At 39.4% G+C, this 19,236-nt stretch overlaps 1 protein-coding gene across 6 annotated transcripts; it reads right to left on the reverse strand.

Annotated features, from left to right (window-relative positions):
• Positions 1-14,842: 14,842 nt before the first annotated feature.
• LOC145091974 (CHY-type/CTCHY-type/RING-type Zinc finger protein) lies at positions 14,843-18,850 on the reverse strand. 6 transcript variants are annotated; one of them, XM_079029827.1, is made up of 11 exons: positions 18,631-18,850; positions 16,718-16,843; positions 16,533-16,620; positions 16,264-16,455; positions 16,094-16,171; positions 15,962-16,005; positions 15,796-15,836; positions 15,607-15,689; positions 15,426-15,517; positions 15,205-15,316; positions 14,843-15,113 (listed from the first exon to the last, which is right to left on the reverse strand). In XM_079029827.1, exons 2-11 carry the CDS (start codon positions 16,801-16,803, stop codon positions 15,003-15,005), a joined length of 927 nt encoding a protein of 308 aa, XP_078885953.1. In that variant the 5' UTR covers positions 16,804-16,843; positions 18,631-18,850; the 3' UTR covers positions 14,843-15,002. The 6 variants fall into 6 exon arrangements, with proteins under 6 accessions (XP_078885953.1, XP_078885952.1, XP_078885951.1 ...); XM_079029826.1 differs by having other exon boundaries at positions 18,618-18,850; XM_079029825.1 differs by having other exon boundaries at positions 16,718-17,137; positions 18,631-18,849.
• Between the last annotated feature and the right edge of the window lie 386 nt (positions 18,851-19,236).

The following is a 19,236-nucleotide window of genomic DNA, read 5'->3' on the forward strand; positions in this document are numbered from 1 at the left end:
TTGTGTATGAGAAGTGTTGCAAAACGGCCCATAGTGGAAATTTTGTAAATTTTGAGAAGAACTTGTTGGATTAGGTGTCTAAGCCCATAACTATAATTGGTATATACTTGACCCTATAGTAGCATGGTCCTTTTGGGTTTTCTTCACTATAGCAATTTGATAGGATGAATTATGGAGAAAGAGGTTACTTGTGATTTATTAATATATTATAAGAATAATATATCAATTGAGAAATCATATTATTTAATTAGTATTGATCAGAAATTAATTTGGAATTAATTTTGTGATCAAAAGAGACGAATTAAATTACAGGGACTGATATTGCAATTATATAATAGTTGCAAGTTGGGCTTGTGGATCCCTAGGAAGGGGTGGACGAAATTCTATGTGTAGCCCACATAGAATTTGTCCAAGGGGGCCTTCTGGAAGGATCCACTAGACTGCTTAAGGCTTAAGCAATCAGATTAGGGTTTTACCTGAAACCCTGACAGCTCAACTATATAAGGAACCCCTCTGAAATCGGCCACTTGATCCTTAGAGGAAACCCTAGCCAATTTTTAGAGCCTCCTAACCTCTCTCATATTCTTCCAATTTCTACTTGGTGTTTGTGACTCATTAGAGGTGCAACAATTGAGACACTAAGCTCTTAAAGGTCAAGATCTACAAGCTACAAGGAAAATGTATTCTTCTAACTTTGTTTTATGTTATAAATTTCGAAAATTGTATGTTAGTTAGGGTTCATGCTTTGGATGAATAGAATTGCATGTATAACTTGAGAAAACCTAGATCCAAAGCATTAGGATTGTATGTACACCATAGGAATGATGTAATGCTCAAAACCCATCAGTGGTATCAGAGCTTAGGGTGTTTTTCTGTTATATTTGATTCCATGGTTAATTGTTCAAAAGCTGAAAGAAGTCGAAATTTGGAATCTGCGAGATAAACTCGACGAGTCCATTATGGGACTTGACGAGTTGACTTGTCTAATGGCACAATTTTCGGATTTTAAGCCTAAATTAGATAAAGACAATTACCATAACTTAATTATTTATAAAATTTGAGATAATTGGTAATGATTATCCTCATCTAATTTAAAGATAATGATCAAATTTTAAGATAATTACAAGATTATGTGATAAATTAATTATTTATAAAATTTGATTTGTATTTATCTTGCCAAATAAAACTGGATTAGGTCAATTTTAGATAAAGATAAAATTATATGATTATTTTAATTATTTTAAATTTGATCTAGAAGTTTTGAAAAGTTTCAAAACTTGCCCTTAAGTTTTGGAATTTAAAATTTGATTAAAAAGTTTTAATTTTGAAATATTAAATTCTAAAACCCTAGTGTTTTAAAAGTTTAAAATACAACCCTTATACTATTATAATATTAAAAGCTTAATATATATATATATATATATATATATATATATATATATATGAGTCAGTCTTACCGTTAGTAGGCCTCATTCATGAAGCTAGTCTATAAGGGTGTTTAAGGAAGCAGCCTATAAAATGACCGGCATTGGGTATCCACTCTTACCCACCGCACTCTTGACTAGTGAAGGGTCATTAGCTGAAGGGTAGTATATGACATTAATTCCTCATTAACAAGTATAATGATTATTATAAAGTAACTAAATGTTTTCATAAATTCTCAATCTTAGTTACTTTAAGAAAAATGTGAAAATGATGTTATTCCATGAAATTGCACTTTGCACTTTGTCAAAGTCATTAGTGGAGTGTAACAGCCCGGAACCCCAGGTGTTATTTATTCATATATTTTTGGTGTTTTGTGAGGGGACTCGGCGAGTTGGAGCTCAAACTCGCCGAGTAGGATCGCGGTTTTGGACGCGGGTTCGCGCCTGGACTCGGCGAGTCCAAGGAATGGACTCGGCGAGTCCATGTTGTTTAATGAAGCCCTAATTTACCGGTCCTGAGCCCTATTTAAGGGACCTTATGGCCTTCATTGCGGCTACCTTCGACCTTGGGAGCACCAGAGCAGCTGAGAGTTCTTGTGAGTGAGATAAGAGGCCATTATTCACCATTTTTGTGTGTATTTGCAAGAAAGGAAGAGGAAAGCCAAGCTAAGGGAGTTGGGGAGCTTAGATCTACTCCCATTTCGACAGAGGAAGCTAATTGAGGTAACCTTCAGAGCTTATTCTCGTGTTTTTCTTGATATGGCCAAATCTAGGGTTTCTTCATGCCTTGTTTGCCTTGTATTTGGAGTATGAGAGGTCCCATGGGGAAATGGTACCTAGATCTGGACCTTAGTAGGTCCAGAGAGTCCCAAATGCCATGCTTTATGCCTTTCCTTTTGAGTTGGAGACTTAGGTTTCCATTTTAGATGTCATTTCATCAAAAGAGGCCTTGTAGGCGTTGCTTGGTAGCCAAGATTGAGACTTTACGTGATGAATGTGCTTGGGAGGGCTAGATCTATGAGTTGTTGGAGCGGATCTGACCTCAGAAGCGAGATTGAGTCGATGCATGGCATGGACTCGCCGAGTCCGAAGAACAGACTCGGCGAGTAGCATGAAGATTGTCCTAACCACTCAGCGAGTGGTCTTACCGAGTTAAGGGTTGACTCAGTGAGTCAGGGAGAGTCAGAGAGGGTTGACAGGTGGACTGAGTCAAGCTGGAACTCGCTGAGTTGTTCTTGAGACTCGGCGAGTTGAGTCGTGGTGGCCCCGCGATTATGCCAGGTGAAACTCGTAGAGTCAGAGAAATACTCGACGTGTCAAGAGAGGATCCAAGGGAGTCAGTGGACACGTGTAGACTCGCCGAGTCGCCCTAGTGCACTCGCCGAGTCCGGTCAAAGTTTACCGTTGACTTTTGTTGACTTTTAGGGTTTGGTCAGCGATGTGGCCTTTGGGCCAAGAGAGGGGTAAAATGGTCTTTTACCCTTAAGAGGGTGTCAAGAGAGGGATGATCCTAGACTCGAGAGTTATACTCATGAGAGTATTTGCCTTATGTGTTAGGCGGTGGCAAGTTCGAGATTCAAGTGTGGGGATATCTGCTTTCTGCTTGCCAGGTGAGTCTTCTCACTATACTTTACCTTGAGTAGGTAATCAGAGTTATGTGATAGAGTATTTGTATGCTATATGCCTGTTATGTGTTGTACTGCATTATTTCTATGTGATTTATGTTGTGCATGTTTACAGAGTTGGAACCGGAAGGTTCCCAGAGTTAGAACCGGAGGGTTCACAGAGTTAGAACCAGAGGGTTCATAGAGTAGGGTCCACGGACCCACAGAGTTATAGCCTCGAGTGGCTAATATATGTATGTGTGGTATTTTGGGGAACTCACTAAGCTTCGTGCTTACAGTGTTTTGTGTTATGTGTTTCAGGTTTCTCTCAGGATCACGGGATGGCACCGGCTCGATTGTACACACCTGAGAAAGAGTCATGTTTTAAGGATCATGGTTTATTATGTAAGTGAAAATAGAGTTATGTTTTGTAATTCGATTATGAATGAGATTTTAAGCAAAATGTTTTTAAGAATTAAACGATTATTTTTAAATGAAAAATTGTTTTGAAATTTTCGGTGTTACAAGTTGGTATCAGAGCCTTGGTTTGAGGGATTCGGATGCGCCTTCGGGTAATTCTGGACTCAAACTGAGGAAGTAAGAAAAGTTTTCAAAGAAATAATTTTCTAAAGCGAATAAGAGTTCAAAGAGAAAGCGAGAAATAGCAGTGTGTACAATCAGCCAGAGCCCGAACGGTGATTTCCCAAAATATCCTTACTTTTGTGTTATGAGATATTTATGATGCACTTTATGAGATATTATTGCATGCTAGAGACAGACTAGGTATTCCATATCTTAGGACTAGAGTGGCCTGATTTGTGATGCCTTAGCCTAGGAATTGCTGTTGTATGCGATGTGCTTTTGAGTATGTGATGAGTGAGAATATTTAGTTGGAATCCTTTAGGGGATTTGAGTAGAGGAGTAATCTAGGGGAGATACCTAGATGAGTACTGTGGTACTTAGAGAAAGAATAGTTAGAACCCGCGAGGGGAAGAGTTGCAGAGTTCGATGGTACTTTCGAGGATGAGCAGAGCAAGCGGAGTTATCACCCAGAGTGAGTCATATATTCTTCGATGCTCGAATGTTGCTTGCTTCGTGCTTTGTGGAACTCTCGACGATGGGAGTCAGCTACCAAGCGAATATGACGATATTCAGGAGGTAGATGGCTGGCATCATTAGGAGCTCTTCAACAGCTGATGGCAGAGAAGTGTGGGAATCTAGGAAGAGCCTAGGGAGTAACCTTAGCCAGATGAGTGCGCTGGCAGAGTAAAGAATTTCGCTGGGGAGCGAGCACGCGACGGAAATTGGTGAACGAGAAGGTCGAGCAGCTACTTAGGAGCTCCGGGATAGTCCGTGTGGAAAGTATGGGTAGATGTGGCAGGTAGTATGGGCCCGTACTACTGAAAGCAGAGGACCCATACTTGATATAGGGAGTATTCTGAAGGTTCTAACGAGCGTATTGAGGAGTGATGTTATGGTTCGAGTACCATGCATCGGAGCAGATTGAGGGGTGATGTTATTGATGGGTTTTGGTCATAAGACATCCTATGTGCTCATACAAACCCTAATGCTTGGATATAGGTTTCTCTATTGTACATGCTTTGAATCCAAGACTATAAACCCTAATTCTAGCATATGGAAATCCAAATTCACATGTAATTAGGTTTAAGAACATACCTTGATTGTTATATAGCAATAACAATCCAATTCCTCCTTGAATTGACCTTGGAAGGCTTAGAGTCACAAGTGTCACTCCTCTAATGGCTTACAAACACCAGAAGCAAGTGGAGAAGGTATAAAGAGAGAGGAGAGAGGTTAGAATTCGTCCTTAGGACTTATTGGGAAGGTTTGGACGAATTCCTATGCCTTAGGGGGTTTATATAGGTGTAAAGATTAGGGTTTTAGTCCTTATCCTTATCTAGTTGCTTGTCCACCAAGCAACCATAAGATAAGTCCTAGAAATCCTTATCCTAGTCGAATTCTAAGAGATTTACACCTCAAATTCGTTCACCATATATATAAGATAATCCTTACCTTATTTTGTAACTATCACATAATTACAATTCAGCCCCTCTAGTTTAATTAATTACACTTGATCACAAAATTAATTCTTAATTAATTATTGACCAATATTAATTAAACAAATATGATTTCTCCTTTAATATATTATTCTTATAACATATTAATAAATCATAATAACCTCTCTCTCTATTTATTTCTCCAATCAAGTTGCTTTGGTGAAGGCAACCCAAAAGGACCATGCACCATCGGGTCAAGTACATACCAAAATAGTTATGGACTTAGACACTAATCCAACAGTTATGGTTCGAGTACCATACATCGGAGCGGATTGAGGAGTGATGTTATGGTTCGAGTACCATACATCGGAGCAGATTGAGGGGTGATGTTATGGTTCAAGTACCATACATCGGAGCAGATTGAGGGGTGATGTTATGGTTCGAGTATCATACATCGGAGCGGATTGAGGAATGATGTTATGGTTCGAGTACCATACATCGGAGCGGATTGAGGAGTGATGTTATGGTTCGAGTACCATACATCGGAGTGGATTGAGGAGTAATGTTATGGTTCGAGTACCATACATAGGATCGGATCGAGGAGTGATGTTATGGTCCGAGTACCATACATCGGAGCGGATCGAGGAGTGATGTTATGGTTCGAGTACCATACACCGAAACAGATGGAGGAGTGATGCTATGGTTCGGGTACCATACACCGAAGCATATTAAGAAGAGATGTCATGGGATGAGTACCATGGTTCGTAGTGAATGATGCTTGGGATTCTCCGGTTATCCGGTCACGATTGATGAGGTAGAGATTGGACGCTATGGGTTTTAGGCCTGTAGGCCATGATTGAGTTTGAAGAGGCGTCCCTCGAGAGGGAGGTCGAGAGCCTATCACAGTATTTTGGTAAGGAGTTAGAGGGAGGGGAGAATTTCGGTCTGAGTTGAGCAATCAGTCGATAGAGGAGATGACACCTTCTATGACCTGAGTGGTGCTATTTATGTTCGTGTGCGGAACATGAGAGGCCTGATGTTTAAGTTTCGGGTTTGGGGGTAAAACCCTGCAGGTTGTCATTGATGATGATTTTTCGTCAGAGTATCAGGTAGCATGTGTGCTGCGAGACAGCGATTTACCATGAGCAGATAGTCAGTTGGGACTGAGATAGTCAAGGACCACGTTACACCTATTTGAGTATAGTAGGGCGTATTGTAGAGGTATCAGTGGGGAGTCCAGCCGAGTTAATCAGTGCAGTGGTTTTTCTATCCATGTTGGGTATTGAATATGGGAGTGGGTCCCTGTTCTTGGGATGATCCATGTGTTGGAACGTTGGTTGATGAGTCGAAGTGGGGAATATGATGATTTCGTGGTCCAGTCTATGAGTCAGTGATGTTATTGGACAGTTGAGTTGTTGGTATTGGATTGGTACGAGACTTCGAACGACTAGAGGCAGTCGTGACGAGAAGTTCTTGAGGATTTCATCTAAGGTTCAGAGTTATGAGATCGATTGATTTCCTTAAAAGGGGATTATGGGGCGTTGCGTAGCACTTTCCAGGGGCAGGTGCGTTATTGCTGGTTGAAATAGTTCGTGAGGTTGTTGATGTGTCAGATAGTGATGGTCCGAACCCTAAGTGGGGGAGAACCGGGTGGTTTATTGAGAGAACCAGAGATTTGTGCAAGAGTGGTTAGGGGTTGGATGCAGAACCTGCGGCTTGAATTCATGAGATCAGGGTCATCGGTGGTCTAGGAAAGGTGTAGGGCGAGATAATGCATGTGGTGTATGCCTGAGAGAAGGATGGGTGTCTCCACGGCAGGTGGTCAATGGTCAGGAATCTGGTGGTGGTCAGAGTCGTTTCAAGTGGAAGACTCGTAATGAAGGTATGGGCAGTTGAGAACTCCTGGGTTGAAATATGGGTAGAAGATTATCGAGTAGCCAACTCCCGGGCTGGGATGTGTATTCTTGCTTGAATTTTGAGTAGTAGTGGAAAGGGGTTTCGGAGGATCATCAGTGTGTTCTGAAGGGTTAGCGCCTTCCTTGTATTCCAATTGAGTGTTTGGATGCACTGAAGTTGCGCATCGAGTGATATAAGAAATTATTATGGGATTCAGAGAAAATGTATTGTTGTGTGTGTATGGTGTTGGGAGTAAGGGAATCAGTGGTAGAGGCAGGACATTGTGATGCTCTGTTAGGGTGTTCTGTAGTTTCCACGTATAGCGTCCCGATTTCAGAGTTATTTAGAGTCTTGGGTTAAGATGACTAGTGATGTATCATGTATCCACGGTTCCAGTGGGAGCCCTTCGTGTATTGTCATCAAGAGGGATTATTTAAGGAAGTGGATCTCCGCAGAGGTAGGTTCTGTGTTATGGCGGTTGCCGCCAGAGTCTGTAATGCATATCGGGGCAAGTGTGTGTAACTATCTATGATAGTCTTCGGTGCATGAGTTAGTGAACATAGTGTGGCATTGTAATGAGAATGAAAGTATAGGGTGAAGCTACGGGGAGCCGTAGTATTCACTAGTCAGAAGGTGTTGTGATGCTACGGGGAACCGTAGTACTCACAAGTCAGAGAGAGAGAGAGGGTCGTGATGCTACGGGGAGCTGTAGTATTTGCCAGTCAAAGGGTGTTGTGATGCTACGGGGAGCCGTAGTACTCACAAGTCAGAGGGAAGGAGTCGTGGTGCTACGGGGAGCCGTAGTACTCACTAGTTAGTTGGCGTTGTGATACTACGGGGAGCCGTAGTACTCACTTGTCAGAGACTATCGTAATGTTGTGGGAAGCCATAGTACCCACTAGACGGAAAGAGAGTGTGATGATGGAGTGTTCTCTGATAAGTGCATGATGCAGAAGAGTTTGGGGCTTGAGTAGCCCAAGTGTTGAGTTTTTGGAGCCTAGTGGTTAAACCAGGGCGAGACTGGGGTCTCCGTCTCTGTCGGGAGGGTCAGCGAGGCGCACGGGAGAATATGCGCAACAAACGCCAGAGGTTAGAGCTGAGTCGATCTTCGTTTGGATTGTATTTTTATGAGGAAAAGGGAATTTTGTGACTTGCGTGTCACTGGGCCGTGATAGTGGTCACGGGGAAGAAGTTAGTGAGATGTTTTGGATCATGTTATGTGTCACCTTTGGGGGTTCAGCTGAGGGGCCAAAAGTTGACCTGGTGCTCGGTATCGAGGATGAATGCGAGAAATGAGATAGAGTTTACCATGGTGATGTCTGCGGACACTTCAGAGCGAGCGAACGATTCAGATGCTCGAGGATATGTTTCGGGCTTGTGTATTAGATTTCGGGGGGAAATCGTGGCCCGTATTTGCCCTTGGCAGAGTTTTCCTACAACAACAGCCATCATTAGTGCATCGGTATGCCACCCTTTGAGCTGTTGTAAGGAAGGGAGTATCGGACCCCATTTGCGGGGAAGAGGTAGAGCAACGTGTGATGGGAAGTACAGAGATCGTGCTTCAGACGTCAGAGCAGATACAGCAGGTCAGGCAGAGGTTGTTGACCGCTCAGAGTCGCCAGAAGAGTTATGCGGATAGGTGCCGGTCCGAGCTCGAATTGTTGGTCGGTGACTTTGTACTCCTGAAGGTCTCTCCTTGGAAAGGAGTGATTCGATTCAGGAAGAGGGGCAAGTTGGGGTCCCGATATATTGGTCCTTTCCGGGTGATCGCGAGGGTAGGATGGATAGCCTATCGTTTGGATTTGCCAGCAAAGTTGGGGCAGATTCACGACACTTTTCATGTGTCGCAACTGAGGAAATGTATAGCCGATGAGTCGGCAGTGGTTCCAATAGAGGATATTCAGGTGGATGTGAGCCTGAATTATGCTGAGAGACCAGTGGAGATCGGAGATCGGAAAATCAAGGTTCTGAGGAACAAGGAGGTACCCTAGGTTTTGGTTCAGTGGCAACATTGTAAGGGATCCGAGATGACCTGGGAGCCGGAGCGTGAGATGCGTGGGCAGCATCCGGAGTTATTTGCAGAGCGAGACTTCGAGGGCGAAGTCTAGTTCTAGTGGGGGAGAATTGTAACAGCCCGGAACCCCAGGTATTATTTATTCATATATTTTTGGTGTTTTGTGAGGGGACTCGGCGAGTTGGAGCTCAAACTCGCCGAGTAGGATCGCGGTTTTGGACGCGGGTTCGCGCCTGGACTCGGCGAGTCCATGCTGTTTAATGAAGCCCTAATTTACCGGTCCTGAGCCCTATTTAAGGGACCTTATGGCCTTCATTGCGGCTACCTTCGACCTTGGGAGCACCAGAGCAGCTGAGAGTTCTTGTGAGTGAGATAAGAGGCCATTATTCACCATTTTTGTGTGTATTTTCAAGAAAGGAAGAGGAAAGCCAAGCTAAGGGAGTTGGGGAGCTTAGATCTACTCCCATTTCAACAGAGGAAGCTAATTGAGGTAACCTTCAGAGCTTATTCTCGTGTTTTTCTTGATATGGCCAAATCTAGGGTTTCTTCATGCCTTGTTTGCCTTGTATTTGGAGTATGAGAGGTCCCATGGGGAAATGGTACCTAGATCTGGACCTTAGTAGGTCCAGAGAGTCCCAAATGCCATGCTTTATGCCTTTCCTTTTGAGTTGGAGACGTAGGTTTCCATTTTAGATGTCATTTCATCAAAAGAGGCCTTGTAGGCGTTGCTTGGTAGCCAAGATTGAGACTTTACGTGATGAATGTGCTTGGGAGGGCTAGATATATGAGTTGTTGGAGCGGATCTGACCTCAAAAGCGAGATTGAGTCGATGCATGGCATGGACTCGCCGAGTCCGAAGAACAGACTCGGCGAGTAGCATGAAGATTGTCCTAACCACTCAGAGAGTGGTCTTACCGAGTTAAGGGTTGACTCAGTGAGTCAGGGAGAGTCAGAGAGGGTTGAAAGGTGGACTGAGTCAAGCTGGAACTCGCTGAGTTGTTCTTGAGACTCGGCGAGTTGAGTCGTGGTGGCCCCGCGATTATGCCAGGTGAAACTCGTCGAGTCAGAGAAATACTCGACGTGTCAAGAGAGGATCCAAGGGAGTCAGTGGACACGTGTAGACTCGCCGAGTCGCCCTAGTGCACTCGCCGAGTCCGGTCAAAGTTGACCGTTGACTCTTGTTGACTTTTAGGGTTTGGTCAGCGATGTGGCCTTTGGGCCAAGAGAGGGGTAAAATGGTCTTTTACCCTTAAGAGGGTGTCAAGAGAGGGATGATCCTAGACTCGAGAGTTATACTCATGAGAGTATTTGCCTTATGTGTTAGGCGGTGGCAAGTTCGAGATTCAAGTGTGGGGATATCTGCTTTCTGCTTGTCAGGTGAGTCTTCTCACTATACTTTACCTTGAGTAGGTAATCAGAGTTATGTGATAGAGTATTTGTATGCTATATGTCTGTTATGTGTTGTACTGCATTATTTCTATGTGATTTATGCTGTGCATGTTTACAGAGTTGGAACCGGAAGGTTCCCAGAGTTAGAACCGGAGGGTTCACAGAGTTAGAATCAGAGGGTTCATAGAGTAGGGTCCACGGACCCACAGAGTTATAGCCTCGAGTGGCTAATATATGTATGTGTGGTATTTTGGGGAACTCACTAAGCTTCGTGCTTACAGTGTTTTGTGTTATGTGTTTCAGGTTTCTCTCAGGATCACGGGACGACACCGGCTCGATTATACACACTAGAGAAAGAGTCATGTTTTGAGGATCCTGGTTTATTATGCAAGTGAAAATAGAGTTATTTTTTGTAATTCGATTATGAATGAGATTTTAAGCAAAATGTTTTTAAGAATTAAACGATTATTTTTAAATGAAAAATTGTTTTGAAATTTTCGGTGTTACATGGAGCGTGTGTGGTTAACCGGCACACTAACTTGGACTAACAAGGGTGGCGAAGGGTCGCTCGAGAATTATCATAGATCAATGAAGTGTGTGTGGTTAACCGGCACATTGATTAGGTGGTAAATGACTCGAGAGTACCAAGCTAATTTGCATGGTTATTCACACCTTGTTTGTGATCCTCGGTATCCCGGTCACAAACGTGAAAGACATAATCGAGATTAAACATGTCAATGAAAAGTTCAATGAATCTCCAAAGAATCTAGGAATTTCATTTCATTTAAAATCTAAATGTTCATTTCGTTTTTCATGGTGCAAATTGGTAAATCGTCATTTACCTACGTTCATATAATTTGTAATTGGATTACGGCATCACTCTTCCGAATTGTGAATTGTAGTGTTGGGTCCTAGCCTTAATATTTCATTTAGGTGTTATATTAAGGATTGCTTATCTAATCTAAATTTTGTTCCTTTTCATTTTCAGTTGTCTGGCTTAAACAACACTTTAAGCTCGAACCCCTCAAGCTCATTCTCTCTTGTGAACATTTGTGGGAGGGTCACCTTCGATGGGTCCAACTTCAATGATTATATTCGCAACATCCTCATGGCCCTCCGATACGAGGAAAAAGAGTACGTCCTCGATGAAAAGCTCAAAGAGACAGACGCAACAAAGGTGTCGTGTATAATGGTAGCCACTATGACTCCTGAGTTGCAGCGGTTCTACGAGGACTATTGGCCTTACGAGATGTGCCAATACTTGATGGAAAAGTACCATCAAAGCGTGCTTCATGAAAGGTACAAGATCGTTACCTCATTAATAGCAACCAAGATGAAAGATGGAGAGTCCATCATGAGCCACTTGCAAATAATGCAAAAGTATGTGGATCGTTTTCTCAAGTTGAATGTCAACTTTGACGAAGAGTTGGCAATTGATATCACTCTCCACTCTTTACCTCCTTGTTATGATCAATTCAGTGTGGAAAGCTTGATATTTGAAGATTGGAACACATTATTGTTATCATCCTAAGGTATGTGTTCAGTACTACGAGTTAAGGAGGTTGAAACTTAATTTCTTAATAGTTCTTTGAAAAATCACATTTGCAGGTGCAATAACAAAAGAACTACTTATATAAGCATGAAGTTTAGCTCCTTCAAGAAGTTGGGACTTGGCTTTGATATGCTTATTGAAGGATGGGACACAAGCTAGTAAAATATAGTGTCAAGTTAGAACTTTGAGAATGTAAACCGTTGTGGATATTATCTTCATGTATTCACTTAGAACAGAAAGGGTTCAATCCTTAGTGACACCCTGATATTCGAATATTTGGAATAAGTAATATACTAATGTGAAATTCAATCTTCACGATATTTCATTTATGCATCAGTTTGTTGTTATGTCTTTTTGTTTTAAGTTAATCAAGGTTACACTTAAATAGGGGAGGTTTGTTGGTGATTTGTTTCACTAATTGTATTTAAGTGTAATGGGTTGACTTGTTGACCAAAAATCAATCTTGATGAATATTAAACAAGTAAGGAAGGTGCAAAGTGCACACTTATTTAAGTTTATTCAAAACTAAAAGTAGACTGTCATTTAGGGGCGAAGCCCCTGAACAAACGGGGGTTCGGGGGCAGCGACACAACGCCCCTGGGAGCGGGGTCCAAGGGGCAAAGCCCCTTAAATTTTTTATTTGGGTTATATTATTGTATTAAAAATGCATCAGAAAATCCAAATTTTGAATATTTAACCCGTTTTTGGATTTGCATTAATTCTTATAGAAAACCCGAATTTATGACAGTTTTGACTACTGATAAAATTGTTTATGACAGTTTTCGGACAAAGAATGTTTTTAACCAATTTTTGGTAGTTTTCTGGTACTCACGAAATTCATACATTTTCATTCTCTGTTCTTTTCTCTTCTAAGTCTTATCCAATCACAGATTAAAGAGTACCATCCAAATACTTTGATTTGAAAGTGGAATCACAATTCTCAGAATATCCAAGTGTCTTTATTACCCCGAATTTCTAATATTATAATGGGATGTTCTCGTGGATAGCCTAACAACATGTATTCCATTTCTAGGAAGCACCAAATTGTACCTAACTTTAAAACCATAATTGACGATATATGATGGGATCTTAATTTAGTGGAGTTTGCTTATAAAAGTTACAACCCTAGAGTTAAAATGGCTCCATATGAGGAATTATATGGTCATAAGTTTCAAACATCGGCTTGTTGGCTAAAAGGGGGAGATAGGATGTAGAATGAGAAATAAATGACACGACATACAATGACAAAGGTAAAGGTTATTCGAGAAAAATTAATGGCAGTCCAAATCCATCAAAAAGCTATGCAAATTAAAAACGAATACCTGTGACATCTGAAGTACGTGATTGATTCTTGCTAAAGGTCTCTTTGTGGGAAGGGCTGGTTTGATTTAGGAATCACATAAACGTATATCCAAATCACATAAAGGTATATCCCCATTTTATGGAACCATTTACAATGCTGAATAAGATAGAAAAAAAAATAATAATAATAATAATCAAACTTACAAGCTTAAGTTGTCGTGATGTGGAGAAGGCATTCATAACACACTTACCATATGTTGAAATCCCTTTGTTGGGTGACTACCGACTAATCGTATTCCACTTGGAGAATTACAGGTAGGTTAGTTGAGGAGCCTAATTCGCAGTTATAAGGTAAATATAAAACAGTTATAGAAAAACATAAACTCGGTTCTCGTAAAATAGACACCTTATTTGTGACCAAGCTTTAGCAGATAAAAATGAAATGAGGGGTCGTTATCCTCATTTATTTGTCAATATTTAGATGACGATGACAAAATCACCATAAATGGATATAACACGTGTAAAATAATGTTACACATCTTGTGGTTGGATGCTTATTATATTACCACTAATACGATTTCAGTAAAAAAAAAAGTATTAAGAGTATGCATTGTATATTTGATAATGTGAAGGTGGGGCTACAACACGTAGGACTGTTCACTATTTGGATAAAACCGAATTGTCCAATTGGACAATTTGGATCGGACTATTTGGTTCGGATATTCGGATTTTTGGATTGGTTTTTAGCAAAACCGAATGATTATTTTGGATTTCGGATTGGTTTTGGTTTATAAAATAAAAACCGAATAGTCTCAAAAACCAAATTGCAATTTATTATTTTGTTCTTTTTAATATATATATTTAATAATTTATAAATTTACTAAATTATTCTTTTAGTATATTAAAAAATTTTCATCTATTATAATACTTTAATATGTACTTTTTATCAAAAAAATTGTATAAAGTAGTAAATTATAATATATTTTTTTGCTAATTATTTATAAGTTTTAATTCACAACTAATTAAACAATATTTTTTAGTTTATATTATAAAATAAATTAATACTAAATTTATATATTTGTTGAAATGTCTTAATTCTTGAAAACCGATCCAACCGAATTATAATTTGGTTGGATCGGATCGGATTTGAATTTAGTTTGGACTATTTGGATCTACGTTTTGAAAACCGAAATTAATTTGGATTCACTTAATCGGATCGGATTAAACCGATCCATCCAAACGAGCACCCCTAACAACATGGGTATATAAGGTAAGTTAGAGACCTAAAGTACATGGGTCTTTATTATGCGTTTGGTACAAGTGCAAGGACCAAAGTGTAAGATGATGGAAGTTAATTAACTGCTTTATTTTATTTAATCAAAGGGGTAAGAAACTTGATTTTGATCTCTTGTTGTTTTGAATGATCTAGAGAACGGGGGGGAAACCATTGAGGTGAATTTTACAATCAATGATGTAGGGGTACACTCGATATTGGAAGTCGCATTGTATGATCAAGGAATTCATACCACGCATTTTAAGGATCGAATTCTACCGCTTTTTAGGTATCTGATCCACTCTTATTTGGTAGAATTCTCCAATTCTTGATCATGGATGTGATTTGATATTTGGGAAATGAATGGGACTTACCCGTAAATAATGATTTATGAAATGAGGAAGAAAAAGTTACATCGTCCAAAGTAAAAGAACATGGAAAGATCCTCTATATATATATCACCATATAAACCCTCAACAATGGACAACTTAACATCATAATACAACAAAATCCCAACAGAATAGAGAAGCTCAGCCTCCAGTTTGGCGGGTGTTGTAGGATTTGCAATTGGGGCACTTAACAGCCACAACATGAAATGCCACTTTGGAATTGGTCCCACAGTCATTGCACAATATCCATATCTTTAACAAGAAATTAAAAAACAAAATGAATTCTTAGAAGTAGAAAAAAAAAACTAAAACTAAAAAAGGACAAAAAGATGCAATGGTATACCAGTTTATTTTGATAGAATTCAGGCATTGGTGTAGCTGCAACTTCCATGTCAAGTTTTTCCCAAACTTTTGACATATCACAGACCGACTTAAAACATAAAGGGCAAGCATATCTGTTCCAATAACAATAAAAAAAAATAAGTATAATTATATATTTATTGACTTGAGTTTTTTGACAAAATGATTTGAAAGTGTGAATTGGTGTGTTTTAGATTGACTCACTGATAGTGTTGCTGCATTTCCTTTAAACAGTTCTTATGAATGGTATGTCCACATGGCATGACTGTCACATCATCTATCGAATCAAACAGAAACTGCAAAGTGAAAATAACCAATATTTAGAAAAACCCCACAAATATTTATGATTTATCCAAGTGTAAAAGGTGAACAAAATGGATAATACCTCAAAGCATACAGGGCAATCATGGTGCATTGCTCCTTCAACACACGGGTGACTGTCTCTCAGAAAATTGGAGTAGCAGCATCCTGAATCACACAAAGTCCAATAAATAAGTTGTTAAAAGTTCCAGATAAATCACTATTTTATTTTGTATGATTTAGAAATTAGAAATAGAGAGAGAAGAGAACTTACGGCATTTGTCACAGTGAAAAAAGTTCTCTCGCCCACCGATTCTGATGTCAAACAGAAATCCATATACAAGTTAGGAGAGACTCATTACATTTTGTTCTCATAATTTTATTTCTCTTATCTTAATATAGTTAATTCAAAGTTTCTTGAAAATAATATTAATTAATACCTGCAAATACCACAACCATCACAATGATATTGTTGCTTGGATATCTGCAAAACAGTGAGCAAGCATTTAGATAATCCTAAATCTAAAAGCATGAAAGATGCCTCATGAAAATAGGAAGTTAGAAGTGCTTACGTCATCATCAAAAAGCTTGCATGCCTTACAAAAGTAATTTCCCATGCATACACCACAGTTGACACACATTTGTCGCACCTGAAAAAAAAAACCCATCAACACATTTAAGGAAAATGCAAAAAACAAATAAGGAAATTAATAAGAGACAATAAATCAATAACAACAATCACCTCTTGTTCAGTGCCACAAAGGGTGCATATAACCTGAAAGGGATACATACAATCACACAACATCATAGATATTACATACTTGATGAATTTAACAGAAAAAAAAAAAGCAACATGATGTGCTTTTGAAGCTACCTGTTGGATCTGATGGCGAGGGATTGTGTGTCTCTCTTTTTGATCAACATTAATGTCATTCTGCACAACAATAAAATATTATTACAGATTTTTATGAAGCTACCAGTTGTGTATTTTGTATTTCAATTTTCACCAACCTTCGCCTCATTATGACAATGGCGACAATCAAATATCTCATTACAACAAGGGGCTCTTATCCTGCAACGTCTACGGTAGTGAGAGCATCTGTAAATGTAAAGACATCATAAGAAGCAGATCATGGACACATGTTACAAAGATATTCAACCACAAATAACAACAAAAAAGGTTCTAGAAGCAATACCCATAATTAAGAACAGGATGATTGCATGAGTTTGGTTCTTTTGCATTGGTGTCTTGGATTGTGGGAAGAGTAGCTTGCACCTCCATGGAGACTCTAATAACAACTACAAGGGTTGAAAGCAAGCACCTGCATTCAGAGACACATTAAGCAAAAAAAATCCCTAATTTTGCACAAGGCAGATCTAGTTGTCCATCATCGGGTAAAATCCCAATGATGATGAGGCTTTCTCTCACACTGCAGCACATCAGTTGAAATCAGCAACAACATAATCCAAGCTGCAACAAATAGGTTATATAACAATATAACTACATTTCAGCAGTGAGAAAGTCCAAGCTTCCAGGAACTGAGGCCACAGCATGGTTTCTTGATTCTTGAAGCCCACATCCATTTAATTAAGATACCACTAAAAGGTGGCATAACCTAAGGTAAAAGCAATAGATCACAAAATCAAGTACGTCCTCAAAAAGAAAAAAGAAAACAAAAAAGACAGGGAGAAAGGACTAGTGATGCACATATCGAGTTAATGGTCCTGCCCATCAAGGACAAGCCTACCTCAACAGCAGTTCTGCACCAAATCTTCTTCAGGAAAAAACCATCACAACTTAAAAGTAATCCCACCCATACTTTAAGGCTTACCAAACATGAAGAACCATTGGCTTTCAAGTCTGACTGGATGGACTGCAACACATGAACTTGACACAGGGAAAGAGGATTTGGGAGGGAATGCTTGAGTTAGTAAATAGAGGGAGCTTTGGAGTCGACATAGATTGTTTTTGTTAATTAACAAATTAGAGAGTCTGAGAAGTAAGAACCTAACTATCACTGCCTAATGACACTTAGCATATCAGATTTCAGCTGCAGGTGGTTCTCACTATGTTAGAAGAGGGAGAAACTGTCTCCATGTTTGTTGAAATGACACACAGATTTATGTCTTCCTACTCCAGTTTTGTTGCAACCTACTTCTATCACACCAATTTCCATAATCTAATCATAACAGGATCTAATCTTCTATCATTAAGTTAGCTATCTCCGCACACCACATCACCAAGCTACTTGAATGCTATTTAGACCCCACCTCACACATCATTCAGTGTGTAGCACAAAAACAGGTCATGTAAAACCTAAGACCCTTTTGGATGACACAATTAAGTAAACAGGAAAAATAATTCTTAGAAACTAAGCTTGCTAACACACAGCTAAATGGCATGCACAAAAGAAGAAAGATAAGTCATCGTATTTATTACAAACTGGGAAGGAGATTCATGCGAATTAGATTCTATGTAGAAAGGCGAAGCCAGAAGCCAGAAATGGATCAGATGTAATCATTGCATAAATTAAGGCCATCACGTTAAGGGTTTCCTTTGCGTTCTGTATGCATTAGCAAGAAAACCAGTAGATGTTGTTCCTGTAGATAGTAAACTAGTACCCTCCGTCTAGAAAAGCTATCCACTTTTTGGACTAAAAATGGAAGACGAGCAACGTAGTTTTACCAAATAAAAAACAGTCGGAAATCCTGGCTAAATGCAGTGACCAAAAGCACACAACTTCAAATCAACTAAAGTCAGATGGAGGACAAATAAACCGATTGAAGAAACACAGGATAATAAGCAGGGAATTACCAGATTAATGACCACGTTCTATATGCTTTACAAAAACAGAACCTAAGTCAGTCACCACTCACCAATACTAATTCAATTCAATCGCGAACAAAATCCACCGAGACACGCAAAAAAAACCTATCAGAAATCAGAATACTAAAGCGTAAAACAATCAGAAGTTCATATTTCACAGACAACAACCACAAGTTAAAACAACCGAAACAGTTCCTGAATTGTCAACAGAAAACAGAGCAAATCCGAATTTGAAAATAATATACTAATTGAAACTCAGGATAACGAACTTTCAATCACTACCGCAGCAGAAAGAAATTCGCGAAACAATTCCTGCTTCCGTTCGACGGCTGCTATCTTCCGTGTAAGAATAGATGGAGAGAAATCGGAAAACTTGAATGATTTGAGGAAATCAAGAAAGTAGAGGGCTTTTATAAGTTGGGGGAGATTTGGTCTCTGGAGACTTCCGAAACGTCCATTACCGCCTCTCGTGATGGGGATTTTATCTTGAATATCGGATTCTATCTTATCGACTCAAAATATCTTCAACAGCTTTTTCCAAATTCTGTATAAAGTATAGTTAAAGCTGGGTTAATAGCATCCAGCTACCTAACATGGATTTTATAATCGTTTATATATATATATTTTTTATAGAATAATAAGTTAATATAAGAAATAAATTATTATTTCTTAGATAAAAATAAAATTAAAAAAATATTTTATATTTCATTACTTAAATAAATTAATTGATATTTAATTTAATGATATATGTCCAAATGATTATTTGGCAATTGGCATCACAACTAGTCTTGCAACATTTTACAACCAGTGCTTAGTTAGTCGGCAAGTTGAACGCCTTGCAAATATGGGTGTGAACCTGGCTTACAATCATAAATATTATTTCTAAAG

The sequence above is a fragment of the Lactuca serriola genome, chromosome 3 (genome assembly GCF_051521515.1).
Source record: "Lactuca serriola cultivar US96UC23 chromosome 3, Lser_US96UC23_V15, whole genome shotgun sequence".
In the NCBI taxonomy this organism is placed as follows: domain Eukaryota; kingdom Viridiplantae; phylum Streptophyta; class Magnoliopsida; order Asterales; family Asteraceae; genus Lactuca; species Lactuca serriola.